The 27,231-nt window shown below is 46.3% G+C and overlaps 2 protein-coding genes across 6 annotated transcripts; both read left to right on the forward strand.

Annotated features, from left to right (window-relative positions):
* The first annotated feature begins 211 nt into the window (after nt 1–211).
* On the forward strand, nt 212–16,205 carry LOC128771739 (lysophosphatidylcholine acyltransferase 1). Of its 4 annotated transcripts, none has more exons than XR_008416674.1 (16): nt 212–611; nt 5,792–5,931; nt 6,091–6,305; nt 7,639–7,751; nt 7,844–7,904; nt 8,559–8,617; nt 9,251–9,285; nt 9,517–9,571; nt 9,750–9,832; nt 10,945–11,070; nt 12,004–12,157; nt 12,246–12,344; nt 12,545–12,686; nt 12,780–14,314; nt 15,878–15,975; nt 16,067–16,205. XR_008416674.1 is itself a non-coding variant. In XM_053887414.1 (14 exons), the coding sequence occupies exons 1-14, from the start codon at nt 489–491 to the stop codon at nt 13,001–13,003; spliced, it is 1,629 nt and encodes a 542-aa protein (XP_053743389.1). In that variant the 5' UTR covers nt 212–488; the 3' UTR covers nt 13,004–15,846. The 4 variants fall into 4 exon arrangements, 1 of the variants encoding a protein (XP_053743389.1); XR_008416676.1 differs by having other exon boundaries at nt 12,780–13,776; XR_008416675.1 differs by lacking the exons at nt 15,878–15,975; nt 16,067–16,205 and having other exon boundaries at nt 12,780–13,776; nt 14,161–15,846.
* Nucleotides 16,206–16,516: 311 nt separating this feature from the next.
* Nucleotides 16,517–26,534, forward strand: slc6a3 (solute carrier family 6 member 3). Of its 2 annotated transcripts, none has more exons than XM_053887412.1 (17): nt 16,517–17,717; nt 17,838–17,945; nt 18,542–18,657; nt 18,717–18,921; nt 19,462–19,593; nt 20,996–21,212; nt 21,967–22,105; nt 22,190–22,324; nt 22,751–22,854; nt 23,240–23,364; nt 23,443–23,555; nt 24,187–24,315; nt 24,381–24,480; nt 25,133–25,233; nt 25,299–25,466; nt 25,538–25,609; nt 25,679–26,534. In XM_053887412.1, the coding sequence occupies exons 3-17, from the start codon at nt 18,601–18,603 to the stop codon at nt 25,700–25,702; spliced, it is 1,821 nt and encodes a 606-aa protein (XP_053743387.1). In that variant the 5' UTR covers nt 16,517–17,717; nt 17,838–17,945; nt 18,542–18,600; the 3' UTR covers nt 25,703–26,534. The 2 variants fall into 2 exon arrangements, with proteins under 2 accessions (XP_053743387.1, XP_053743388.1); XM_053887413.1 differs by having other exon boundaries at nt 16,544–16,634.
* Nucleotides 26,535–27,231: the final 697 nt, after the last annotated feature.

Here is a 27,231-nt window from a genome sequence, read left to right on the forward strand (position 1 = left end):
ATCGCTCAGATTATGTTAAAATGTGAAATAAATAAAAAAGAGCATGTAACATGGTAATAGTTTTGCCACTCATTAAATCTCCCTTTACCTTAATTTAGAGATGGTCTCTGTTTATTTTCCGAAAGATCAACTGATGATCCTTTCATCCATGTCACCACATACGGAGCCCGAGGAGGGTCCCGCGCATGCGCCTTCGCAAAGAGGAGGAACACTGCGCTGTTAGCAACACGAGCTAGTGGATGGCTTCTAGGAACCAAGGTGTGGAGCAAGAAGAAGCCCTGCGCAGAGGAGACACTCCAGACCTCGGCGACTTGAAATAACCCCAGCTAATCCCTGAGCTAACCATTATCCCTCCATGCGGCCCGGGGAAGGAAGATAACGATAAGAGCCCCTCCAAAATTAGCCGCCGCGGTGTCGAGGAGTCTCCACCTCGGACAGTCCGCCTCCTGGTTTCCTCTGGCTAGCTGCTGAAACATCGACTGGTGGGAATGAGGCTGCCCAGCAACAGACTCTGTATGATGGAGGGAGACGGCAAGAAGATGGACCAAGCGCCACCATTCCGGAACCCTTTTGTACACATTTTGAAATTCACTCCTCTGGAAAAAGCAAAGGTAAAGACAGATACAGGTTGCAGGCTCGGCTTCTAATGTGCCTGGAGTCCGAGCATCCTCCCAGCGTTTGTTCCGACTGCCGACACGGTTGGAGTTCCGTGTGAGTTATCGTCGAAGTTGTGGAGCTGCTGGGATGGTCAGCTGAGCTACTGTTAGCTGCTAGCCCACGTTAGCGCTATACATTCCGTTGCTTCTCTCACCTCACAGATTTGGAACCGCAGTCTTTAACGCGAGGATTGGTCGTTTGGAAACGTGTCGTTAACAAAAGCGATTCAGCCGAACGTGGTCTCCACATCGCGGGCTCCGTGCTCACAGCAGACGTGTGTTGTAGATCACCTGAGGTACCGTTATACGAGCCGGGCTGCTCTCCGAAGGTGGGCCTAGCTTGTTGCTACTCGATGATGCCTTGTTCGAGTCCACACCTCGTTTCATCTTTGTTTCACCCTCATTATTATTATCGCCATCGCTTCTGTCAGCCTGCCCTTTGACATGATTTATTTGATATCAGCGTGTCCCTCTCTTCAGACACGTGTGTGGATGTCGGGGTGGACGGTTGACAGAGCCTGTATGATGATGCCTTTGTTGCTGTCCCACAACCAAAACAATGGCCACTGAAGCGCTGGAAATAATGACTGTCTTCTAAATACGCAGTATCTGGAAGTTATTTTGAATATAAAAGATTCTCATTATTTGGATCTTCTTCCACCTGTCCTGCCTTTGGCCCTCATTTCTCTTGCACTTGAAGTGCTTCTGACTGAAAAGCAACAGTTTGAAAGTTACGTTTTATCTAAAACTTAGATGTTTTATTTTATGCCAACATTCTTTTGCTGCACAGGAATGCTCACCAGTGTGGACTAACTACAATCAAACTTGTGAGTTCTCTGAAGTCCTCAGACTTTTGACTGCTCCAGATTTCATGTGAAAATAGGAAAAAAAATGATTCTGTTGGCAGTTCACAGCCAATACATCATAAGTGAGCAACTTGTTGTTGTGTAGTCGCACAGTTTTATTAGTGTGAAATAGTTTCATCAGATCATATGATTGTGTGTTGAGATGTGGTGAAGTCTATTAAGTGTATTGCAATTACTGAGCTATTATCACTCGATCTGACTATAGACTCACATGGAAAGTTTTTCATAACCTTTTTGTGCAGCCACTTAAGATTGCTTCTTCTTCTGAATACGTTAGATGATGACCGAAGTTAATGACTGTAAGTTAGCATTGGAATACGGATGGTTTGCTGCTTTTGAGTAGAACAAATGGTGGAGTTTTTGTTAGTTCTCTTCAATGGGAAACACTGTGTGAAAGTATCCTGTTTCAAATGAGACTGGTGATCTTGGGAGGTTTACTGAAAACATTCCTGCAGGGTCATATTCTCTGGCACGTTTTCCTGCTGTAACTTTAGAAAATGCCGTTTTTGCCAAGTATAATAGCAGCTTGTTATTCTTTTTTTCCTCTGTCCTCCATAAAAATCTGATTTAAAATGTTTGTATGTAGAGTTCACCTCATGAATATTTTTGTTGAGCTTAGTGAGTGCCTCACGCTCATGAAGGACATTGTTATTGCTTTAATATGCATTGACTGATTTATTTATTAATTTATTTTTTAATCGACAAAATGTGTCATGACGCAGGATAAACTTTGTTGTAGAAGGTGTTACAAAAACCATCAGAGCTACTTTGCTTAGTCAAATGTCTTGCTCTGAATTTTAATTTCCGTTTAAGCTCCTGTCTTTGGACTGCTGATTTGAATGATGTACATAACAGGAAATACATCCTGCATTTATGTATGTTTGTTCTTGCTTTCATGTGCAGGTAACTGAATAAGATCAGTCATAATGTTATCGACAACATTGCAGTACCAGCTGTATGTATTGTCTGTCATGCTCGTGTTATTTTTCCACATCAGAATGGTCTTTTCTGAACTCGCTTGGTTTGATGCGAGTGTCGCCCCCAATCCTTCACCTAAGCAATATTGTGTGATTCCTCTCTATTGTGTCAACACAAGGCTGGGGCTGGCTGTTTTTGACCATCATCTTTCTCTCTTTTTCTCTGTAGACAAAATAGTTTCTCAAGCCAGGGTCATGCTCCAATCATATATGATCAAAATTCAAGTTTGTCAGTGTGTTGTTTGAGATTTCTTCTGATGCGCTGCTTCCACACTCGACTCTTCCTTCTTTCCTTTTATGTTAAGCACCTGTGCTCTAATTAAAGCGCAGTGATTAGCTGTGGAGCGCTGTGACCCCTCATTGAGTAGGAAATCCAATCTGACCCATGAACTATCTTGGACACATCTGCTCTTAATTACTGCAATCTAGTTCAGATTCATAATGACTGCTTCCAGTTTCCAGAAGCTACAGCACCGTTTATTAGAGCTCAGCTCTTACCCCTTCTGATCTCCATGAACCTCCACCTGCTGTGTTGGAGTAGCTTGTTGGCTGCCATGGTGCATCTTATTCTATGTAACAAAAGCCTGTCTTATCTGAAGCCTGTCTTATCTCACCTGTATCAGAGAAGGAGACGGGTTCCCGGATGGTCACTGTACTTGAGATGGTGTGTTGTGAACCATAATGTACCAGCTGAATATACACAGTGCATTATCTTCTTTGAAGTGTAGTTATTCTCCTGCATCATGGCGGAGCTCTAGATTGTCAAAAGTCAAAAGTAATATTTGGCAGTTATTACTGAAGGCACTTCACAAGAAGAGTGTTGTTTCCTGTTGGCTGAAGAAGAAAGCATATCACTGAGGGCTGTCTTTTAAAAATGAAAATCCTTGCCGTTTCATGGATGTAACTGATAAGAAAACAGAAGGCAAAAGAGAAGTGTGTAATCTTCTCATTCTGTCTATGGCTTCCCTTAACTGTGGGGCGAGGAAGGAAGCTGCTAGTTCTTGAGTTATTGGAATGGACAGGCTGTGCTGAGGACTTTTGGTGAATAGCAGCGGACCAGAAAGTGATTATTTAGCTGTCAGAGGACTGAATGTGCATGAAGAGTAACATTTATTTTGTGCAATAAGGGAAATGATGTAGACACATGGTTTGGCTTTTTTTTCATGTAATAACTTGTTTATTTTCCTAGGAAGCACAGTAGTGCTGAAAATAAATGTATTTGATATTATCTAAACTGGACATGCATTAGCTCCCCAAACCCAGTGTTACATCAATGAACCCTTTCATCTGCTCATGGTCCTCATTAGTCATTCACCAACCTGACATTGTAATCCACATATTGATGCATGTTTACTGGTCCATGTAGCTCACGACTAATGAATGAGTCAACTACAAGTAACTCCCAGTTTAAGCCTGAGTTTTGGTGTACAATTCACCTGCTTCAGCAAAAAGTAGTCTCCTTTGTGGCCAAGTGATGTTCAAAGGTTGTGTAGCCATCTTTGAAGTGGTTTTAATCCTTGCTTTCCGTTCAAAGCCTTATTTACATCGCTGTGTGTGATTTAGTCTGGAACTAACTGTGATTCGAACCTGACAGCTGTCAGTCAATACCTTATGATTAAACCAGCGTAATCACTTGCTGCTTTTAATCTGAGGGGATTATTTAGTAAACTTTTGATGAGGCTTAGATCATGCTGGACTTTTTGTCAGCTGATCATTTTTCACCAATATGTCTAAAAATCTCGAGTAAAGATTCTCAACAAGGATGAAATGTGGTACATCCATGGAGGTAGATGGTGTCCATTGCTGGTCCCACCTGGTCCTTGGGTTCAGGCCGTCAGATGGAGTCATTTTCGTGCAATCCTTGTAGCTCAAGCCGCTACAAGCGCGGGACCTTGAGATTAGTGGTGAAACAAAGTGGATTGGAGACAATTGAGATGGAAGACGGTCATCTTTGTTGGAAGGGGTAGTTGGTGTCTTAATTTCCTGCCGTGGTCCGAGTGGTTTCAACCGCCTGGTTTTATAGCAGAACTGCTCTCAGCGCTATAGACGAACAGGTTGAACTGATTCAGGAATTTTAGATCACCTCCCTGGGTCCCATCATATCATCATCAAGTTATTGATGCACCAGATTGAAGGCCGTCTGAGCCCTCTCTCTGTGTCTAGGACCGAGGCATTTTAGAGAAACATTATGAGGTAACACCACAGAAATACTCTCACTTCTCATCTAGGGAGTTTCTTCCATGTGACAGTTTCTGTTCTTTGGTCCTGACTTCCCTGCTGACTGACTTGATTAGTTTAGTGTATTATGGCCAATATGTTCAAATAAACAAAGCAAGGATTTCTTATCTTATCTTAAATAATAATCATACTATAATCCATTCTAATAAAAACTAGACATATTGTTGGTATTTCTTGTCCAGGAAAGTTGATGAAGTCACCACTCACCCTTAGATCTATTTTAGTGTTTAGAAGAACATAATTTGAAGACATATTTCGCACACAGAATATAAATCGTTCACAAACTATTTGTCCCAGTTAAACCTGTTTCCATTTACCGCCATTTGGAATCCAGATTAGACATCAAATTGGTTTTAGCACTGTATTTTATAGTCCCCACCAGTTATCTTGAGTTTACGTGACATGAGGTCAGGTTCCTCTGTTAAGTCTATCTCAGGTCACATTATTGAAATTCTGAGTTAATTCTGACTGACATTTATGTATTCTTATGCACCGAGGTCATAAATAAACCATTGCATTCCTTCAGCGCACTTCAAAAGACACTTCTGTCTCCTGTGGTAGAATTGCTGCTGTGTCTTCCAATTTGACATGTACACTTTGTTTAAGCGATACACATGTAGACAATTCCTGCTCTTGCAGCATGTTCGAGGCGGGGTGATGACTGCACATGATGACATGCATTCTTAATGTTCCGTGTACGCTTGATGTGTGTATTCATTTTAGTAGAACGGTGATTTAGTCAAATGAAATGGATGATATTGTACAAACAAAACCATCCAAACTAGAGAACAGCATCTCTGCGTTTTATCACGTGCCACTGTGTTGCCCCTTTAGATAAGCGTGCTGATCCACCTCCAGCAGAAGTGCTTCTTATCAGGGCAAATATTTATACAAGATAAGCCCAGCTGTCTAGTGGCAATGAGAGTCTGCAAATAACCTTTTTGTGTTGAACACCTTCTCTCCTCTAATGTGCATGCACTCTGATTATTCAGTGTCTCAGGTCACACTATGGTGACACAAAAACTGAATTTATTTTATTTTTGCTATGTTACAGCTAGCATTCATGACGGTCACTCTGTTCCCCATCCGTCTACTCATCGCAGCGTTCATGATGCTGCTGGCTTGGCCTTTTGCCTTTGTGGCCTCAGTTGGACGATCGGAGACGACTGTTGAACCCCAGTGCCTCTGGAGGAGGTGAGTGTCCTGCTGTGTGATATATTCGGGTCTGACACTACAGAATGTAAAAGTGGAACGCTTGCTGGCTCGTACTGCAACACGATGAATTTATATGTTTGTTACATAAGATATTTCTAGCGATTGATCCCTCGTTCTGTGTCGTCTCATTTTTCACAGACTGGTTGACATCATTCTGAAGATCATCATGCGGGTCATGTGGTTTGCGGGTGGTTTCCACTGGATGACAGTGAAGGGGCGAAGAGCACTGCCTGCCGAAGCACCAATCCTGACTGTCGCGCCTCACTCTTCTTACTTTGACGCCATCCCCGTCACCATGACGATGGCATCTATTGTGATGAAAGCGGAGAGCAAGGATATACCCCTATGGGGAAGTAAGTAACCAACACCCCAGATATTGTTGTGGTATGACACATTGAGTGGATGACACACTTGGTTTGGAAGCAAGTCTAAAATGCAGTGCTTGGGAACTTGGAGTGTGTACTATGAGGAAAATTGTATCCAGCTCTCTGTGAAAGTTCTGCCTTTATTATTAGTTATATTCAACATCAGTCTCTGATCAGCATTTAATAAAGTGAAAGTGGTTATCATATTTTCCGGACTATAGAGCGCACCGGAATATTAGCCGCACCCATAACACTTAAGAAGGACAATGGATCTTTTTCGTACATAAGCCGCATCGGTCTATAAGCCGCGGGTGCACTGGTGCTGTCTGCGCCGCAGAAAATGCATGTGGGCCACTTCGAGTGATCATCTAGCAATGTTCTGAACTTGAATCATGAACTCCTCACATCTTATTTACATTTAAAGTGTTCAAAAAGCGCAGTTTTGACACTCCAGTAGATTGTCTCTGTTGGCAGAGCTGCGGACACGCGCTTTAAAGGTTAATAAAATGCCTGCAATGTCAACGCTTTGATGTGGGGATGAGGGCAATATTGTTGTCAGCATGACGTTTTTGAGACTGGAAAAACGAGGGATTCTCCGAGAGACGAGGAGAGCACTCACCGGACGCAGCGGAAGTCTTCAAACTCTTTTATGAAAGTTCCCACTCTGGACGGTTGCTAAAGTTTCAGAGTCAGGTGACCAAAGAACGCTGCATCTGACACACAAAAAATGGCAACGGATTCGGTTGATTCCGTCTTAAAGCAATACCCGAGAAAGGCTGGTCGTCTGGCTTGGTGAAATGAATATTTCTTGGGCAATATACTTGGCACTCTGAATGTCACGCTCAGACTGGCGAGTGTCTGCCAGTGACCGCTGGTTCCTGCAGGTGAAATGAACTGTAGCTCGGCCGTGAGTGGGAAAGTCATCAAACTTAACATTAATGCAGGTTGAACAGCCCACGTTTCTGGATACGGTTGTGTAGAAGGTCGCACATTCCGACTGCAATTCCTGTGTGTAATAGGTTCCGTAGCTGTGCAGTTTTAGTGATGATCTTTGGAAGGAGGCATATGGGGTTTATTGGCCGTTCTCATGGGTCTGTGCTCGCAAAGCATCTCTGTGGGAGATGAAAAATAGTGACCTATTGGATCCAGTCAAGCAGGTGGATTCCACAAAGTGTGTGTGACCTGAGTCCTAATCTGTCCCGTCAGCAGGCAGCGCTCGGCTGGAATTCATTTCTTCTTTGTGTTGTCACTGGCGTCTTGCAGAATCTCTAAAACTGACTGTGACGGGCTTTAATCACTGTTCTTGCCCCTCTCACTTCAGCTTTGATCAAGTACATCCGGCCAGTATTTGTGTCGCGCTCAGACCAGAACTCCAGAAAGAAAACGGTGGAAGAGATCAAACGCAGAGCCCATTCAGGTGGCGAGTGGCCGCAGGTGAGCAGAGGAGGGAAACATCAAATCACTGTCCTGATGGATAGTGGCTGGTGGTTTTGATCAACGGATGTAACAACATTTTCTCATTGCAGATCATGATTTTTCCTGAGGGAACGTGCACCAATAGATCGTGCCTGATCACATTCAAACCAGGTAACTGTTGAGATGGCAACATGTTTTACATGATTTAATCATGATTTCCATGTCATGTTTAATAAGGATTTGATCTGAGAAGTGAGGCGCTTGTGAGACGAAGAAGCAGTCAGGGTGTGGTGAAAGTAGAGACAGCTAAGAGTCTTGAGCTACTCAAGACGACCTCTGTGGTTAGTTCAGTGAGAAATTAGATGCAAAAGAGGTGCACTTTGCTGACACAGCAGAGACAAATGTGTGACGCTTCCGTATCACCAAAGCGTAGATGGCAATACATCGGTTATGGACCATGTTGAGCGATCGACAAATAAATGACGAACATTTGAATGAAGCTTCAATAATTTAAATGTTTCGGTCTGTCTGTCTTCTCTGCCTTTAACAATGCCTGCTTCCATCTATAGTTTGTCTCCACGTCTGTTTTAGCTTCTTCCAGGCGCGGCACGGTTTGTGGTCTTTTTGGAACTAAACAGAAACTGCAGGTTTATTAGTACAAGAAGAAGAAAAACACACTTTATAGATGAGCTGCTTTGTTTTCTTGTTAAACACTCCACTTCAGGAACAGGAAGTGAGCGCTTGAGTAAATAGAGTTCATGCGTGTCACTCATTTTTTCAACACCATTTAACTGCATATTAACTGAAGAGTTTTCTTTCTCATAGGTGCTTTCATCCCAGCAGTTCCAGTGCAGCCCGTGGTGATTCGTTACCCTAATAAGCTAGTAAGTTCCTAGTTAAACATCGACTCGCTGACACATTGATTCAACTATTTTTAATGAGTTTGATTTCCTCACTTTCCTAACTGCGGATCAGATTCTTATTCCGTGCTGTGAAGTCGGAACTCTTAATTCCCGCTGTCTCTCGAGCTTCCCCGTAGACGAGGCTTCTATTTAAAGCTGCCAAAGATATTTGTGTGGGACATACTGCGTGCGCTTGGCACCTTCAAAACGTCCCTCAGCAGATGAACAATGGTCTGATTTAATGAGCGCTCTGAACAAAAATAGGACGAAGATATTTGGGTGCTTTTATGCCAACACAATCGCTGATTTGTCAGTGTGACCAAAGTGGCTGGTGACCCCACTTTAATGTCCTTCCCAGTGAAACATTTAAATAATAGTATAATAATAGTGAATCAGTAATGAGTTACGAGATGATAAACTGCAGTTTACAAAATACGCGCTTTAGTTTGTTCCTAAAAGTAAATAGTCCCAGTACTAATGAGGTTGATGCTCCAACAAGTTACTCACTGCTTCGGGGGTGGAGGGGTTACACATGTGTGACTGTATTTGCATGTTGAGTCAACTGTAACATGAGCCTGTTGTGGTACTATTTGTTTTCTTTTTGTGTTTGTGTAGGACACCATTACATGGACGTGGCAAGGACCTGGAGCGTAAGTTTTCACTGTTCAAGTTTTGTGTTCGCCTTTTTAGGGAAGTGGAGACAGAAGCACACAAATATTTGTTTTGCTCATCCATCTGTGTGGGAACACTTTTCCCACAACACTGAGGGACACATGACCTGAGGGGAAACATGACACGTGTGAATAGTGCGGCCCCACCTGTGTGAGTGTGGTGAGACTGCGGTGTGATTTACGTGTTTCTTTTCTGTCTGTTCCATCCAGGTTTGAAATCCTGTGGCTCACACTTTGTCAGCTGCATAATGAGTTTGTCGTTGAGGTGAGTGCCCTCTGTGCTCATCATTTTGAAATGGTGCTTCGTCATTTATCACTTTCTGTGCAGCTGATTTGATCTTGTCAGAGTGGTTTCTAGTCCTCTGATACGATTCAGAAATGTTTTATTTTTGCAGTTGTTTCAGACGTGTTTGTAATGTTCTGTTCACCATGCTCCTCTGTAGTTCCTTCCCATCTACACTCCATCGGAGGAGGAGAAAAAGAACCCAGCTCTCTTTGCCATCAACGTCAGAAGAGTCATGGCCAAGTGAGTGATCCTTCATCTGCCATGAACGCCAACATATGTCGTCCTCATACAAGGCAGTAGGCTGCGTTATCAGTTGCATTCATCAGGTAGCGTTCGAGCTGATTGGTTTTCAGTTCTGGTTTGACAAAAAAAAGTCTTATGATCATGTTAGAATGATGAGCATGATGCTCTGTAGAGCGCACAAAAATGCTAATAATAACACGGTTATTGGAACTAACTGTAGAATTTGTTGATTCAACATGACCTTTGCCATTGGTGCAATCGCTCTCTCATTATTTTATTTCGTCACAAAGTTTTTCCGTCTGTTGGGCAGCAGGGTTTAGCTGTTTCTCATCTGTTGCATCAGATGCTCCGCTGTTGGTTAGTAATTCTGATGACATTGCCTGACAACAGTTGCTGCTGTTAAGGCCTTGTCACTGCCTGATCTGGTCCGCCTGCCTGATGTGGTCCAGAAATTCCGGTGTTGGAACAGGAAGTTAGTAATGTGCATTGCGCGAGTTCTACCAACTGATGTTTATTGGTAAGTACTTGTCCATGTACTTCTTAACCTAGACTGAACGTGATGCAGACCCAAAGATAACTACGCACATGTGTGAGTATTCACTGTGACGTCTTGTACACGCAAGTGTTTATCGCATAAAGATGTTGTCACGGTATCACAGTCGAATCTGTTGCCTGATCTGGCCGTTGCTGCATACACTTTGTTCAGCAGAAGTGTAAAAAAGGGGCAGAAGTACTCTCTCATGCTCATTTTGAATTGTTGTGAACCAAATGTAAGGAGAGATACGATTCAACAATGCTGGGTTAAAACAACTAGAATATCAGATAAAATAACATACAAATTTCCAGATTGCAATGTCAAATGACTATTTTAATCATAATAAAAAAATTGCTTACTTACACAATACAACAAGTGTAACTAACTTCCGGTTCCAGCCGCGGAATTTCTGCCGGACCACAACAGGCAGGTGGACCAGATCATGCAGTGACAGGCCTTGATAATTAATTGATATTTTGGTATCGCCTTCCTCTATTCCCCTCTGAACCTCTGACCATTGTGTTGATGTATTTCATCCACGCTAATGCTTGCCGATTGTCTTCCCTGTGCTCAGAGCTCTCGGGGTGCCCATCACGGATTATTCATTTGAGGACTGCCAGCTGGCCATGGCAGAGGGCCAGTTGAAGCTGCCAGTGGACACCTGTCTGCTGGAGTTTGCCAAGCTAGTCAGGAGACTCGGGTGAGTCACTGCAGCCTTTCAAAGCACCTTTCTTGGACGGAGGAAGTGGCCAGCAGATCCATTGCCATATGACCCAAGGGATTTTACGTCTGCTGAACCGAGCATGCGGCGCATGTGTCTGGGAAACGCCTCTCTTTGCACTACTGACATCTGGTGGTTGCTCAAGGAAGCTGCCTGTGGAGTGTGATCATAAAGATCGGAGTAGTTTGGCAGCTCAGATGCCTCTTGTCTCGCTCGTGGTGCGTTTGAACTGGTTGGCCAATCCCATCCCGGTTGTGGTCAGCTATTGTGTACGGACAATTCTTTAAGTTTGAGTCACTGTGTGCTGCTCCATGTGCAGTGAGGTGCAGAAAACATCTGCTGCAGGGGCTGGACTCAGCAAGTCTGTCTGTTGTTCAGCAAACCTCTTCATGTTCAGACCCGTATGGTTCTTGCTTTGCTGGGATACAGTTATTACCCACTTCAGAATGTTGATGACGACTTCCTGTTTTTGCAACAATTATTTTAATCTTTAATCTATTCATTATTTTTTTGATTAGTCGACCATTTTGAATTTCTGTTTCACTTAAAGTTGCTTGAATCGTCTCACTGTGATACTGCGACACCATACATTATTAAGTATAGTGAACGAATGACTCATAATCCAGGAACATGTATGAACCCTGTGAAGCATCAAACAGTGGACAGAGAGCTGCGGCTCTTTAAAACGGAGCTCTTTATTGGTCCTTGAGAAGAATTTCAAATCATCACAAATTTTTGTTGTCAACGTTATCAATGCGGTCATGTAATCGTTGCAGCCCTCGTCACATATAGTGTGTATTAAAAGTCCATCCAGTCCAGGACCTACTGATGTGATGCCTCACACGCTTCTGTGTGAAGAAGGGCGTGTGTTTGTTTGTGAAGGGCCTTAACTGGATGTGTGTATTGTTCTAGGCTGAAGCCCCAAAACACAGAGAAGTCGCTGCAGGACTACGGGAACAGGGCCCGGAAGCTGGAGGGACAGAAACTCAGCCTGAACGACTTTGCTCAGTTCCTGGACGTGCCAGTTTCAGACATGCTGCGGGACATGTTTGCTCTTTTCGACGAGGTGCGAGGCACCTTGCATTCCTTTGAACAGGTCGCTGAAAATGATCAGCGCATGTTTTAAACTCTGTTTTGTTCCCTTTTCTCCCTAGCACGAAGACAACTGCATGGACATCCGAGAGTACGTGATCGCCTTATCAGTGGTGTGCAGACCTGCCAAAACTCTGGAGACAATGAAATTGGCCTTCAAGGTTTGTTTGGTTTCACTCGCCATGTGGTGATACAGATCTGTGTGACATTTTAGTCACTCGTAAATACCACATGCTTGTTTCCACTGATGAGCTTCTGATGTTGTCTTAGGCCCATTGTCACGGTCCTAATGGCTGTTCACTTGTTTTCACTTTCTTGTGCCAGTGTATTGCATGTATTCACGCTGCTTTATCAAATCCAGATGTTTGAGGCAGAAGAGGACGGGGCTATCACAGAGAGGGAGCTGTCAGTGATTCTGAAAACAGCTCTGGGAGTGAGTCACATCAGTGTGTCGCGTCTGTTTTCTGCCATCGATGCAGAAGACACGGGGAAGATCACATTCGGTGAGCTGCAGATCAAGCACCTCAGAAATTCCATTCATTGTGTCGTCTTACGATTCTGCTTGTCTTTGGCGCCCTCTTGTGGCCATCTTTCAGAGAGCTTCAGAAATTTCGTGGAGCATCACATGGACTTTGCTGAAGAGTTCCTCCACACTGAGAACACGGGCGTCAACAACGGTCCCTGTCACTGCTACCTAGAGAAGCGCAGCCCAAGAGCTCTGGACCGCCACCACACCAAAATCAGCAGAGCCACGAACGGTATCTGCCCCGACTTCAGCCCCAACGACACCATAGATGGACTCCTTAAGAAACACAAGTGAGCCGAGCGCCGAGGGCTCTCCTGGCGAGAGGGATGCACGCAAAGGGCACCGGACTGTATCTTAGTAACCGACATGAAAATGAAACGTTTACCTTTTTTATTAGTATTCTGTGCATAAAATCTTTCAGAGGTTATTTTCTGCCGCCTGGAAACTGGCTTATTTTGTTATAAATTCCACTTTTTTCATCAAAACCACCGTCACCAAAAGGCCAAGCAGCGGCCCCAGCAGCTTGTGAAATACTTGAAGGGCAAGCACCTGTTCGGCGTCTCAAGGGAAACATCTGTTGCGTCTTTATTCCCCCACGTCGATAAAGAGGGAAGAAACAAGGACCGCTTTTTCACTCTGATAAATATACTTCTGTTTTGTTGTTGTTTTCTTCAGCTCAGAAGTAGCTGCTTTTTGTATGTACAGTGCAGAGCGGAGCAGCCGAGCGTATTTTGTGCAGTGTGTTGGAGGGAGTTCACCAGTGACAAATGTTTGAGTGCAGGTTTTTCTACATTCGAGGTGAAACTCTCTTTCGGGGCTGAACATTTCAATGATATTCTTGATTTAGCTCAGGGTTCAGTGGCAAAAATCCAAACTTAATGATGTCATGTTGACGCTTGCTGGTGTTTCTTTCCATCAGTAATACTACTTCACTACTTCCAGGCTTTTTCTGTCAAAAAGGGACGAACAGTGGACCAAAAAAATGCAGGATGGGTGTCGCCAACATTCCAGTTGGGACCCGCATTGTAAACCATGATTCGGCAACTTTCAGCTGTCGCCGTTGATCAGTAAGTGCTGAGTCGAGATGTTTTGCAACAACAATCGTTTGAGGATGCAACCAGCCTCACTTGGCTGCTGGTTCAGAGGAAGCCCCTCCTCCTGCGCCCAGTCGGAGGCTTGGCCTTCCATTTTTTTAAAGCGTGAAATGCAGCGACACAGGTTCAGTGACGTCGTGGGTGAGCCACGATTGAGGACATGTGAACTTACAGCTTTAAAACAGTGGGTTGTTTTTTTTTTTTTTTGCTTTGTTTTAACAGAGAAATTTTATTCTGACTTTCCTTGAGAATGTACGTTGAAATGAAGGCGTTTTATGTTTCCACGATCCAATGTGAATAGCATGAACACAAATCGCGACGAATTCAGTTTATTCTCTTTCCTTTTTCCTTCCCAAGAGCGCGTAACATTCCAATCATCCTGAAATCCAGACTCTTTTGAGCTGATGGAAGGGGAAGCCGTCAAGGTACTGGATCGGTCGACAACCTTTGTGACCATTCCGTTATGAAGCGCTCGGCGAGGCTGTGTCTGCGTCGACGACCTTGAGCAGATGTATGTTGAAGATTCCGAATGCGGGACATTCTGTGAATTTTGAATATACATGACCTTTTGCTTTCACTGCCAGGACGATGTCGCGCTCTCTCGCCTCTGCTCACACCTAACGGCCAGTTTTCCATTGTTCTTGGGTCATTTCTCCTTATTCCAGCTGAGTTGACTGCTCGGAAACGAAAATGCAGATTTCTTATCGTCAATGACTTTTATGCTGAAAAGAGAATGTAAAGACAATCCTGTCGCGATCGGAGTTACTCCTCTGATCTGTCTTTTTCTTTGTGTGATTGTGTGTTCGGAGCCTCGAGGAGGGGATTGGCGCCCCCTAATGACAGGCCACCTGCACTCTTCCTCCTTGTTCTGCTTTCGCGCTTGTTTCTTTCCGTGTCAGTGGCAGTGATGCTTATGTCGGTGGGTCTGGTGCGTCGTTTGGGGAAAGCCGACGTACAGTCTTGACCAAAGGTTGAGGAGAGTTTCATGCGCATGTGGGACGAATCTTTGCAGACCAATGTCGACTTGTGTTTCTATGAAATCAGGACCACCAGAGTGTTTTATTCTCCCCCATTGTGTTAGCGCAACTCATCACTCTAGCTTAAAGTCACCGTTTATTTCCTGGTGTCCTGAGGTATATTCCAAAGCTGCGCTGTGAGGGGATCATGCAGTCATAGACAGCATGACATCCGTAACAGGCATCTCTGCTCTGATAATCCAACCAAAACCTGCCTCCTCTCTCGCCAAAGTCCACTTCACACAAGCCCAACGGAAGACACTTGAAGAGTTCCTTTTTGATTTCATTAAATCACCTATCGATGGAGGTTCAGACACGTCAAAGGCTTCTTGCTCCCATCACAGGTTCTTTGCAGTCAGACTTCAGGACGGTTTCCCAGCTGTTCTCCCAGCCACCCAGAAACATCTGCATCCACTTCCTAAACCACTGGTCAGGACTGTAGGATGAAGCTTCCCCTCCTCTCTTCAACAAACACATCTTAAAGACACATACGTCTCAAGATTGTTGAGACCAAGCATCTCCTCTATTTTTGATGGCCGATGAGGGAAACCACTCTGCTTCGTACATAAATGTGGAGCTGTGTTTATCGAAGAGTGGGCTGTTATTTATTCAGACTTTCGCCATGTTCTTTGTTTCTTCGTTGACATTTACATTAAAGATTTTTTTAGACGTGTCACTGCTTCTCAGATGCCTCGATGGAGGTGCTATATTTTGGTGTAATCTGCCAATATAAACTGTATTTATGCTCCTGCTGCCTGCTGACTACAGTTGTCTGTTGGCGAGCTGAAGACGAGAGACTCGTGCGGCTCTCTAGCGCCACCTATGGCTTCTCTGATGGCTCGCCTCGCTCGGGCTCCAACCTCTGGAGCTCCTTTTCTATACCGGGTGATTTTAATGTTGCATTTGGGTGAAGAGTCGTCACGGCAACACGGTTTGGATTCGTCTGTTTAGGACTCTGCAATGCTATAACTTGTTGTGACTCTTGGGTTTCATTAAAAAACAAATGCTGACAAGGTCTCTGTTGAGTAAGAAGTGGTTTTCTGTCTCCTCCCGTGCAGGTGTGAGTCTGTCGCCTCGTACCGACGGGTCAGGTTAGGCTTAGATGGAGGAAGGGTGGCAGTTTCACCGTCACATTGTGAGTCCACCTGCAGCTGAAGTGAGCCGCCCTTCTCACAAACTGACCAATCGCTACTTCCTGTTGTGTGTATTGTCATGGCTCTGTGCCCTTCGTCTGACCTTGCTAACAGGTGCAACAGAAAGCTGAGGCCCAGGCTGAGCTGCCGCAGCTGCGCCATGTGCTTCTCAACGCATCAGAGTTGAACCCAAGTTTGATACCTTCACAGCTTTGGACTGAGCCCAGACCCAGCCCGTCAAGTTACCATGCGGCAAGTACTCGGTCACTTTTTACTTGCAGATGAGCCAGTTGCTGTTCTGCGGAAAGGCCACAGGGGGGCCTCAGCCTGCCTTAATCTGAGCGCCGTCTAGCCGCTCATGAGCCAGAGCTTTGGTATATTTGTGTTTAATCATTGCTTTATATTGAGGTCTTTGAACCTCATGTCATACTAAACACTTGAGCCTTTGCCACGTCCTCATGTTTTTGTGAGGTTTGTTGTGCCTCAAACCTGTTACTGTTGTCCGGGTCGCTAACCACAGCAACCCGTCTGAGGGTGGCCATTTTGGTTTCAGGTCATCTCTGCCATCACCTGACCCTGCTGTGTGAGTGATGACCGCCGACTCCCTTCAAAGCTTGCGTGTGTCTTCTGAACCAGGCGCCTTCACAACAAAGTCTTTTCTCGCCGGTTCATTTGGCGCCAGGTTGTAATTGTGTGGAATAAGTGTTCATGTTCCAGTGCACAAATGTATTTGTCCTTTCTGTCACTGCTGATGGGGGAAGACGAGTGGAAGTGAAGATGTTGTTTTCCATCCTGACACACACAAAAAAAAACCCCAATAGCTGAATGGTTTGAGTGAGAGTGAAGGTCTGAGTCTGGTGTGGGACCAGAGCGGGCTTTGCTCTCCTCTGGGCCTCAGCTGTTGCTCCCTCAAAACATTGCACTTGATGGTGTTCTCCGTCCAACATCGATGGCTGGATAAGTGGCCCTCACTCGTGTGTTCGGAGCCACCATTGATCACTGCGATTGGCTGTCGAGCTGTCAGTCAGGATACAGAGGTGATGAATGTCTTTGCTGCGTGTCGACTTGGGATGCTTTCTGGCTGCGTTTCTTGCCGCCTGGCTCTGCAGGCAGCAGCTTCTGCGTCACACTTGTGTCATCAGGTTTGAGCTTCTAGTCAAACATGGAGACATTTGTTGTTTTTTTTTACAGTAAATAAGCGCTCATATTCTTCCTCAATTAAACTGTTGAATATACATACGTAGTACAATTTAGCTTATTAAGATAAATGTACTTGAGGAAATAATTGATATTATATAATATTAATAACTAATAATAATGATTAATGCCATTATTATTAGTTATTCGAATGTTACATGTTTAATACAAAATATATTTTCACAACAGGTTTATATAAAGAATGATTGAGGAAATGAATAAGTTAATTTCAATAGATTATTATTCTAACTGAAGTATAAATAGTATGTTTAGTTTTCTTATTTGAAAGACTGAAAGTGCACCACAGTTGCATGTAAAAGAAAATTATGACTAGGAGGGAAAATACTATATAAAGCAGGAAAAAAACATCACTGTGTGCGGTTTATTTCTCCAAACATGGCTGTCCTGTGGTCACGGGGGCTGGATGGAGAGAAAAGGGAGGAGGAACTGAAGAGAAGGAGGGAGGAGAGAGGAGTGCCGGGGCGGCGTGGGAGTTTATCATCGCCCATATTTCAAGGCTGGTCCCAGTGACAGATCTCAGCAGACCACCGGCTCCTCTGCTCCGTGTGTATGTGTGTGTGAGTGCGTGTGTGTCACTTCAGCCCAGTGGGGTGCGAGGCTGCTCTGCGACCACTTCCTCTCCACTCACCTGCTGCTTTATTTTGACTGTTTCTCCCCCTGCTGCCAGTCTTTCTGTCAAAGGTCCAACTTGGCAGAGGGAGGATGCTCAGTGTGACCGAAGGACACAGCCGGCTTTAGACAGGACCCCAGCCTTCTCACCCGTCCGTCTGCAGAGGTGAGTCCTGTCCTTCCTTCCCTCTTCCGTGATCATTTTGGGGTTTTTATCCAGACTGAAAGATGATATTGATTTTAAAGCCTGATCATGACTTTGACTTATGATTTACAATAGAAATAACAAATCATTTTAAATAAGTGAACAGTTCAATAAGCAATGAAGCCAAATAATGATGATTTTATAGAATTCAGATCATTCTTTTTCATTTTCTTTTGAACCGTTTCCTTCCTTGCATAATCCATCTCTAAATTCACATATCCGTGCTGTAATTGAGTTCTATTTCTTTAACCAAAGCTTTTATTGTTTCTTACATACAGTTTAATTTGAAGACACTTATTCTTCCCAAACCTGCCAACACATTTTCTTTTTCCATGTTTAAAACAAGGAAATGATTTCATTGTATCCCCATGAATTTATTACAAATATTTCATTTTTAAAAACTATAAATTTTATTGTAATCATTTTTCATCGAATGGCTCTTTAAATTGGATGAATAATATGTGGGGGTGGAAAAACGATTATGGTCTGTCGGTTGTTTCTCATTTTCCTGAGCATGATTCCATCATTTATTTTATTGCTCAAATTTCACCTTCCAGCTGCGGCTGTCTTCCTCCTGCCCCACAACCGTTTCCCTGCACACGCCGCTGTCAGCCTCATGTCCTTTGTTGGAGCCCCGGAAAAGCCCACCTCTGGCCCCATGGGCCCCAAAGAGGTAAAGGGAGATTCTTGAGTTCAACTTCAACCTGGTGGATCATGGCCTGTGCTCCTCAGGTGGAGCTGGTCCTCGTGAAGGAGCAGAACGGGGTTCAGTTCACCTCCAGCACCCTGGTGGTCCCTCCACACACCACCCTCCACGGAGAAGAAGAGCGTGAGACGTGGGGGAAGAAAATCGACTTCCTGCTGTCCGTCATCGGCTTTGCCGTCGACCTGGCCAACGTCTGGAGGTTCCCCTACCTCTGCTACAAGAACGGAGGAGGTAGGCCACACCTTATGATTGAAATGTGCGCAGGCGCGTTCGTCCTCGTTTCAAGCTGTCCGAGATCAAAACTAAGAGAAAACCAGCACAGCTGCTCCGAATAGATTATCGACAACAATCGCTAATTACAGCTGTTTAGCATAGCGCTGGAGTGGCGGCGCTAAATAACAGCCATCAGAGCTACTGACGGACGCGGCGGAGCCCAAACTGAGCCAGCGGTTCATGTCACGTTTGATATCAACAATGAAGAGTGAGTCGCGGTGAAGATGGATCCTCATCAATAGTGCGGGGAGCCCTGCCCAACTGCTCCTGCAGCCTAACAAAGATGGCAGCCACTATGATGAGAAAACCTTATGTGTCAAGTCCTTCCTGCTGTGGAGCGGTTTCCATGACTCAACAGTCACATCACATCAATGATGGCAGAGAAGTCTCTCTTGCTCTAGTCAGTTATTTTTTGGGTGAATCCAAGCTTTGGTGTTAAACCTTTCTTCCTTCTAAGGTGAAAAGACATGCTGATGTCATCTTGTGCCGTGCCCTCAGGTGCCTTCCTGGTGCCGTACCTCTTCTTCATGGTCATCGCCGGCATGCCCCTCTTCTACATGGAGCTGGCCCTGGGTCAGTACAACAGAGAGGGAGCAGCAGGGGTCTGGAAGATCTGCCCCATTTTCAAAGGTAGGATCTCAAAGTGGCTCTTTGTCTGCCTGTTTTCCCAGTTGGACTCTGGTGGGTGATGCGCCTGCCCACGTCCCTGTCCGCTTTTGTCTCCCTGTCTCTGTGTTTCTGTTGTGCCAGCGACAGGCATGATGTGTCTTCAGAGAACATCAAGAAAGCACTTCATCACACACTAACTGAGCTCCACTAACTGATTCATATTTGAGGTGTACTAATGCCAGTCACTGCCTTCCATTTTACCCATAATATCTTCAGTCGTCTTGTCCAAATGTTATGAAGCTGCTGTGACTTGGTTACTGTCAACTTTATATTCCACCCTACCTGCACTTTCTTCTTCACTTTTCAATCCTCACGGTTTCCCCTTGACCAACCATTAAGCTCCTTGTGCCGATCGCAGGCCAGTCCAGACGCAGCAATTGGGCCAGCTCAATGGCAAACCAGGTGGCAGTAGCACTCCAAACCTCGCTTGCACAACAGACACAGCAGGGTGCGAGCGATAGCTCACCTCTGAGAGGGGTGACTCTTTTCATGGAGATTCATCTGTTCTGCCTCCCATTGGCAACATTTCTGGAACATGTCATTGAATCCCATTTTGGGGTTCATGTATTTGTCCACAGATGAACTCTGACAATCATATGATGTTGCTTGTGGAGGTCATAAACCCAGCCACGCTGGTACAATGCACCAGGACACTCGAGAGTGATGTCATGTGGTATCCTTGGTGTTGAAGAGAGCCAACGTCAGTATTCATGCTAGGAAGCTTTGATTCGGCGACGGCCCATCACAATAGCATGCATGAGGAGACCATCTGTTCCACAGTTCCTCCTCACATGCTCTCATGAGGTCCTCTGAAAGTTCCCCACAGTGCCAGCCAGTGGCCTGTCAGGTGGCCACTGAGAGCCCTGACGTTCTAATCACACGCCTCAGTCTGCTGCCGTCTCTGCTGCGGGGATAACTGTAATTATGCCCATACACACGCACACATGCTCCTATCGACGGCCATTATTCCGATCAACAAGCTGGTTTCCTCTCAGGATCAATGCTGGCGGAGAAGCAGCGGGCGGGATGGAGAGAGCACGGATGCTCGCCGCCCCAATTAGAGGCGTCGCCCTCCAACAAATATCACGTCCACCTTATGAAAGGAATCAATATGGCAGCGTCGCGGTCATGCCTGTTGGCAAAGGTCAACAATTTCACTTACCGTCTGGAGAGTCGCGCAGACGCCGCAGATGATGGCCAGAGAGAGCAGATGAGGAGATAATCAGGGAACCTTTCCGTGTGGGAAGTGGGTTTTCGAATAAAAGTGTGTGTGAAATGCCATGAGTCGGATGGAGCTTTGGCCTGAGAATCCAGGCAGAGAAGCTGGATAAGTTCACCCTCCTGGTTTCCCCCCCCCCCGCAGGTGTGGGCTTCACCGTGATCCTCATCTCCCTCTACGTGGGCTTCTACTACAACGTGATCATCTCCTGGGCGCTCTACTATCTCTTCTCCTCCTTCACCAGTCAGCTTCCCTGGGTGCACTGCAACAACACCTGGAACAGCCCAAACTGCTCGGACTGGGCGGACAACAGCTCCATCAGCGACATGTACAAGTCCACGCCGGCTCAGGAGTACTTTGAGTAAGTCATGGCGGCATCTACAGGCTACTGAACCTGCTGCCATTGCCTTCAATATTGCATGTATTACTTCAGAAAAGTACTCGATTTGATGCTGGAGCCAGTTTTTAAAAAGCATTTTCATTTGTATAGTTATTTTGTGGGACAGTTTTTTTGTGTTGTGATTGACTCGGAGTCCCTTTTCTTATTGTAATAACGGTGTCATTACTGTCTGTTGTTGGTGTCATCTACACAGATGAGAGGGTAAAATAGTGTCTTGACCAATCGCCACACTGCTATAATTGTCCTTCCTATTAAATGCTGTTTTTCTCTTCAGTATTTAGACCATGAGCCAAATGAACTTCAGTTCAGTAGCTGCCCATTCTAACTAGAAGATGAATGTTCCACCAAGTGTCTGTAATGTAGAGAAATATTTCAGCACATTCCTGGTTTCAAGATGATTCTTTCTCATAGCACATGAAAGGTTTGAGATGCATGAGAAACGTCCTAAAGTGTAGCAAAAGCCGGCGCCTGGGTGTTGTGGTCTCAGCTGAAGCCCCCCACTGCAGGGTAATGACATGTCATTTCACAGGCACTTTCAGCCCAGATCAACACAGGCCTGACTCACCTCCTCAGGTGCGGACGCGGCGTCGTGGACAGGTGTCCACGCACTTGAGCAGAGGCAGAGGCGGGCGGAGTCCCGGGGGGGCGGCTGCTGAACCGAAAATGAATTTTCAGTCAGGAGTCTGAAGTAACTCACGCTCCCCTCTCTCTGCAGACGAGGGGTTCTCCACATCCAGGACAGCCAGGGGATCGATAATCTGGGTCGCCCTCGCTGGCAGCTGACCTCCTGCTTGGCTGTGGTCATTGTCCTCCTCTATTTCAGCCTGTGGAAAGGAGTCAAGACGTCGGGAAAGGTGGGACGGCGCCCTTGCTCCCTTGACCAGATCGGTTGAATTCAATCTGTGTTGGTGTGCCGTTCACTTGTGCGACCCCCGCAGGTTGTGTGGATCACCGCCACCATGCCCTACGTGGTCTTGACTGTGCTGCTCCTGCGGGGAGTCACTCTGCCCGGAGCCATGGATGGCATTAAGGCTTACCTCTCCGTGGACTTCCGGAGACTCTGTGAGGCGCAGGTGAGAGGCGAGTCCAGAGAAGAGGACGTCCAGCTGTTGTTGATCACGTGATGAATATTTCGCGCTTCTTTGTGAACTGCCTTCCGTACGACTCACCACATTAGCTCCGCCCCCTCGACCTTCAGCGCTCACCACCATGTTATTATTAGAGAGTGGGTCGAGTAAATCCGGGCACTGAACGGCTCAGCGATGAAGGATGAGCGCCAGCCAGGAGGGGAGAGATCCAGAAATGTGAAAGGCAGTTGGAGAACTAGATTAAATAGATGCATGCAGCCGTAATTTGCAAAATTACCCCCCGTATTCACGGGCGTCTTTCATCTGCTGCCCTTCAATGAGTTTCCTGCAATTATCCCTAATAGTGGCCTTTTTCCTCTCTCCTGCCTTTGGTTGGCCGCTTCACACAAGTGTTGCTCTGTTGCTCCGCAGGTCTGGATCGAGGCAGCCACGCAGATCTGCTTCTCGCTGGGAGTGGGCTTCGGTGTGCTCATCGCCTTCTCCAGCTACAACAAGTTCAGCAACAACTGCTACAGGTGAGCTGGCGCCGCGCCGAGGAGGGGAAACGACGACGCGCTCGTGACATGTCTCTGCCCTTGTGAGGACCTCTCATGACCTTTCCCCAGCCTCTCCCCATGACCTAACCATCCATGGTGGCAAGCACATGGCTAACCTGAACCAGGACTCTCAACCAAACTGAAAACTTGTTATTATTATCAACTTCAAGGCTTAACCTTGTGGGGGTCCTGGAAAAGGTCGCCACATGTATAGATAAACAAGACACACACATCCTTCTCTGGGCCCCTCCCGCTCGCTCACTGCCACCATCGCACTCTCTCTTTGAGCATAGAAGGACGCTGAACAAGACTCGGACCAGATGAACCTCCATGTTTGTTTTTCTTTCTCCAACGGTGGCTCCAGGGACGCCATCATCACCAGCTCCATCAACTCCCTCACCAGCTTCTTCTCTGGGTTTGTGGTCTTCTCCTTCCTCGGGTACATGTCCCACAAGCACAACGTGGAGCTGGACAAGGTCGCCAGAGACGGTCGGGCCTTCGGCTGCTGGTCTAAATCCTCCACATGCATGTCTTCACTGCACTGACGCCCAGAAAACTCCTCCTCAGGTGCCGGCCTGGTTTTCGTCATTTACCCAGAAGCCATTGCGACGTTGCCCGGATCGTCTGTGTGGGCCGTGATTTTCTTCATCATGCTGCTAACGCTGGGAATCGACAGTGCTGTGAGTACAAGCGCACTCTCTGCATGTCTTCTCCATCGGAAACATTACAACTGCTTTTCATTACTTCCAAAATAAATACGTAAATAATAATAATAATATCATAACATGGTTTTCTTTTCACTGAGATTTCTTTTTTTCCTTTTTTCATCACATAGTTCTGTCAAAATGGTTTTCTTGTATGTTTTGTTTTTTTACAAATGAATAATGTGATGTTCTTATGTGAAACTTTGTGCGAAAAATATGAATGAATGTTTATTTCGATCCTGCAACATTATAAACCTGTTACTTTACATCCTACATGATTATTTATAATTCAATATGAAAAATAAAATCAGAGTAATATTGAAAAATCCCATTTCTTTTTATGGATTTTTCTCTTGTGACTGGCATTTTCCAAAGAGTTGAGTAAATAATATTGTGGGAATTCTTTTCATCACTTTGAGCCATCAAATGAATAAAGAATTCTGCTTGTCAAAAAGCAAAACTGATGGAAGATGCCGGTGCTGCAGAACACAGCGTGTTGATGCCAAACCAGTTCAAACTGAGTTGGAACAGGTTTTCACATCCTTTCACAAAACCCTATCAAACTGCTCCTGAACTCTGCCCCAAAATGTCTTGTGTTTCACCCCAGATGGGCGGGATGGAGTCCGTCATCACGGGCCTGATCGACGAGTTCAAGTTCCTCCACAAGCACCGGGAGGTGTTCACCCTCTTCATCGTCTGCTCCACCTTCCTCATATCGCTGTTCTGTGTCACAAACGTAGGTAGCAAACGTTGCTTGTGTGGCTCCAGAGCCTGTGACCGCCTGCAGCCCTGTGTCTTCAGGGCGGGATGTACGTGTTCACGCTGCTGGACCACTACGCGGCCGGGACCTCCATTCTCTTCGGAGTGCTGATTGAAGCCATCGGCATCGCTTGGTTTTACGGTGAGAGAAGTCGAGCCCTTCAGTCTGAGGCACGTCTTCATGGAGAGCAATGTGGAAGCCGCATTAGGGTGTGATGAGAAATCTGAGCGCGCAGATGTGCCGCCGCCCGTCGCTCCTCCATTAGAGACCCGGGTGCCGCGCAGGGAGGATGATTCCCGATAATGGCTTTTGCCACTTCAGTCCAGGTTGGATCCATAAAAACGGATCTGGGATGAAAGGAGTCTGAGCCACAGAGTCGCACGGCTCTCTTTGTGCCCTCCTCTGCGTCAGTGGACGGCCGCGGAAAAACACCTGCAGGCACAAGATGTAATGGAAAACAATCTGAAGGTCAGGGATGTGAACTTCTGTCTCTTGAGTTTCTGGTTGAGACGTCCGCTTGCTAAAGAGAGAAGGAGCCACACAAGGCAAACGCTAACCGGGCCTGAGGCAACGGGGTCGGCGGATTGGCCCACTTGGGTGGGACCTAACCTTGGCAGGCCAGATAAATCAAAGCTGCGCTTCCTTCTCGTCCTCATGAGTGCTGACAGAAGCCTCTGACCCAGGGTCACAGAGCTCCTTCGTTCTGCCTCCCAACATGTGGGTCTGATGAAGCAGGACTGAAAATAAAATCTGCGGCTTGTTTCCGATCGACTTACTGGCTGGTGTTTCGCAGGAGTGGACCGCTTCAGCGACGACATCGAGGAGATGATCGGCCACCGCCCCGGCTGCTACTGGAGGCTGTGCTGGAAGTTTGTCAGTCCCTGCTTCCTCCTGGTGAGTCCGGCTGCTGCTGGCTCTGTTGTTAGCGCTTCATTGCTGAACTCACGTGCCTCTTGCAGTTCATGGTGGTGGTTAGCTTTGCCACCTTCAACCCCCCCAATTACGGCATGTACCAGTTCCCTCCGTGGGCCAACATGGTAGGATGGTGCCTGGCCATTTCCTCAATGACCATGGTGCCTCTTTACGCCATCTACAAACTGTGTTCGCTGCCCGGGAAGTTCTGCGATGTGAGTCCGACACACACCTCCGCACAGGCCGCCATTAGTCAGTCCAGTTAACCTCTGTTTGACTCCCACAGAGACTGGCCTACGCCATCACCCCGGAGACGGAGCATCATCTGGTGGACAACGGCGAAGTCCGGCAGTTTACCGTGAGTGCTCTCCCCATCCCGTCACCGGTCTCCAGCGTGTCACTGCAACACCTCCTTCTCTCTTCACAGCTGCATCACTGGCTGGTGGTCTGAGTGCAACTCGGGTGGGAAAAAAACTAGGCTGGGTTCTTGAGCGTGAGAAGCAGAACCGCAAAGATTCATAGCCATTTCAGTTCATACCAGTGGTGACAGCGGACGTCGTGTAAAAGTGCCGACAAAAACACATGTAGAATTGTTGTGTCTTTTCCTTTACGATGGTGCGTCCGTGTGAGTCCCTGCACCGTCAAACTGCAACTACTAGTCGTGAAAAATGCTGTAAGGAGAAGACTTTCAAAATATGTGAAAGAAAGCTCAGTATTGTTCTTTAGTGAATAGCATGGAGAATAATTTGAAATGGATTCTTGATATCATGATTCCCTGCTGTCTTTCTTGACTGTTATGAAAACCTGTGTTCAGACCGGTCAGAACACAGAAAGGCTCTGAAAAATAATGTATATGTAAGGCAACTAGCAAAACAGCTTTCTTACCTTTGAATCAGCCAGATTTTGTTGGACTCCCTTCGCACCGTATCAGCAACCAAAGACTCGCTGCACCACCTTCACCCGCCCCAGTTCTCCATTCTGAAGGCTGTCATTAACCATAAAACCATAAAACCATAAAGCTTGACCATCGACAGACAGTTCTGGGGAAGCGCTGCTTTTTGAGACATGGATGTAGTGTGATCTATATAAATCTCTATCTGTGTAACAGTTCCGTAGAGGGCTTGTGTTGTACCGCACTGTAAGATCGAATGAACCAAACTGATCCGTAGCCGACTACGTGACAGTTTGTGGTGAGGTCATTGCTCCTTCTTGTCCCAAGTGTTTGCTGTCCTGTGACTCGTGGTGTTTGTACAACCTTGTTTTTGTACCGTCGAATAAAGACCCACCAGGTAGCTGCTTTCGTCCCTGTCTTTGGCACATGACTCGCATGCCACGCTATGTTGTGACTTTGCTGTCCACCAGGGGCGCCTGGAAGGTAAATCACCATCCTCCTTCGATTTAGCGTTTTTGTCCAGTGCGGGCGTTGATTGTTGTCCTCTAACAGCAGGCGAGTCACCAGCTGCCGGACACAAGTCAGCGTCCCAGCTCCTCAAGGTGAGAGGCGGGCAGCACCCTGGACGGGGGGCCGACCGATTCATGAGAAGGTCAGAAAGTTCTCGCAGTTTCCCTGAGATTGGAGTCCAATCTCCGACCTTCTTGCTCTGACGATGCAGCACCAACCATTTCTGCAGCCTGCTGCCTTCCGCTGAAGTGACAAATGTGGCCTCCCAAATAAACGGTGTGTGTTCGGACGCCAATGTCGATTGATTGTCCGTCACTCGACTCTGTTGATGTTTCATGGAGGCAGGCAGGAGTCAATATCTCCATCGAGCGCTCTGCGTGACCCTGAATCCGCGCGGTCACTTACGCTGAGCGACAACAGGTGGAGCCCGCTTCTGCAGCACGGATCTGAGGGTGTCCTGGAAGTCACCTTCCACCCTCCAGCGCAGCCAGCTGTGACCGTCCTGCCGAGAGTGTAGGTGTTAGGCCCTAAACATAGGCGCGGGGATGACCTCCTTTGCTGTGCACAGAGGAAACAAC

The sequence above is a fragment of the Synchiropus splendidus genome, chromosome 15 (genome assembly GCF_027744825.2).
Source record: "Synchiropus splendidus isolate RoL2022-P1 chromosome 15, RoL_Sspl_1.0, whole genome shotgun sequence".
Taxonomy (NCBI): Eukaryota; Metazoa; Chordata; class Actinopteri; order Syngnathiformes; family Callionymidae; genus Synchiropus; species Synchiropus splendidus.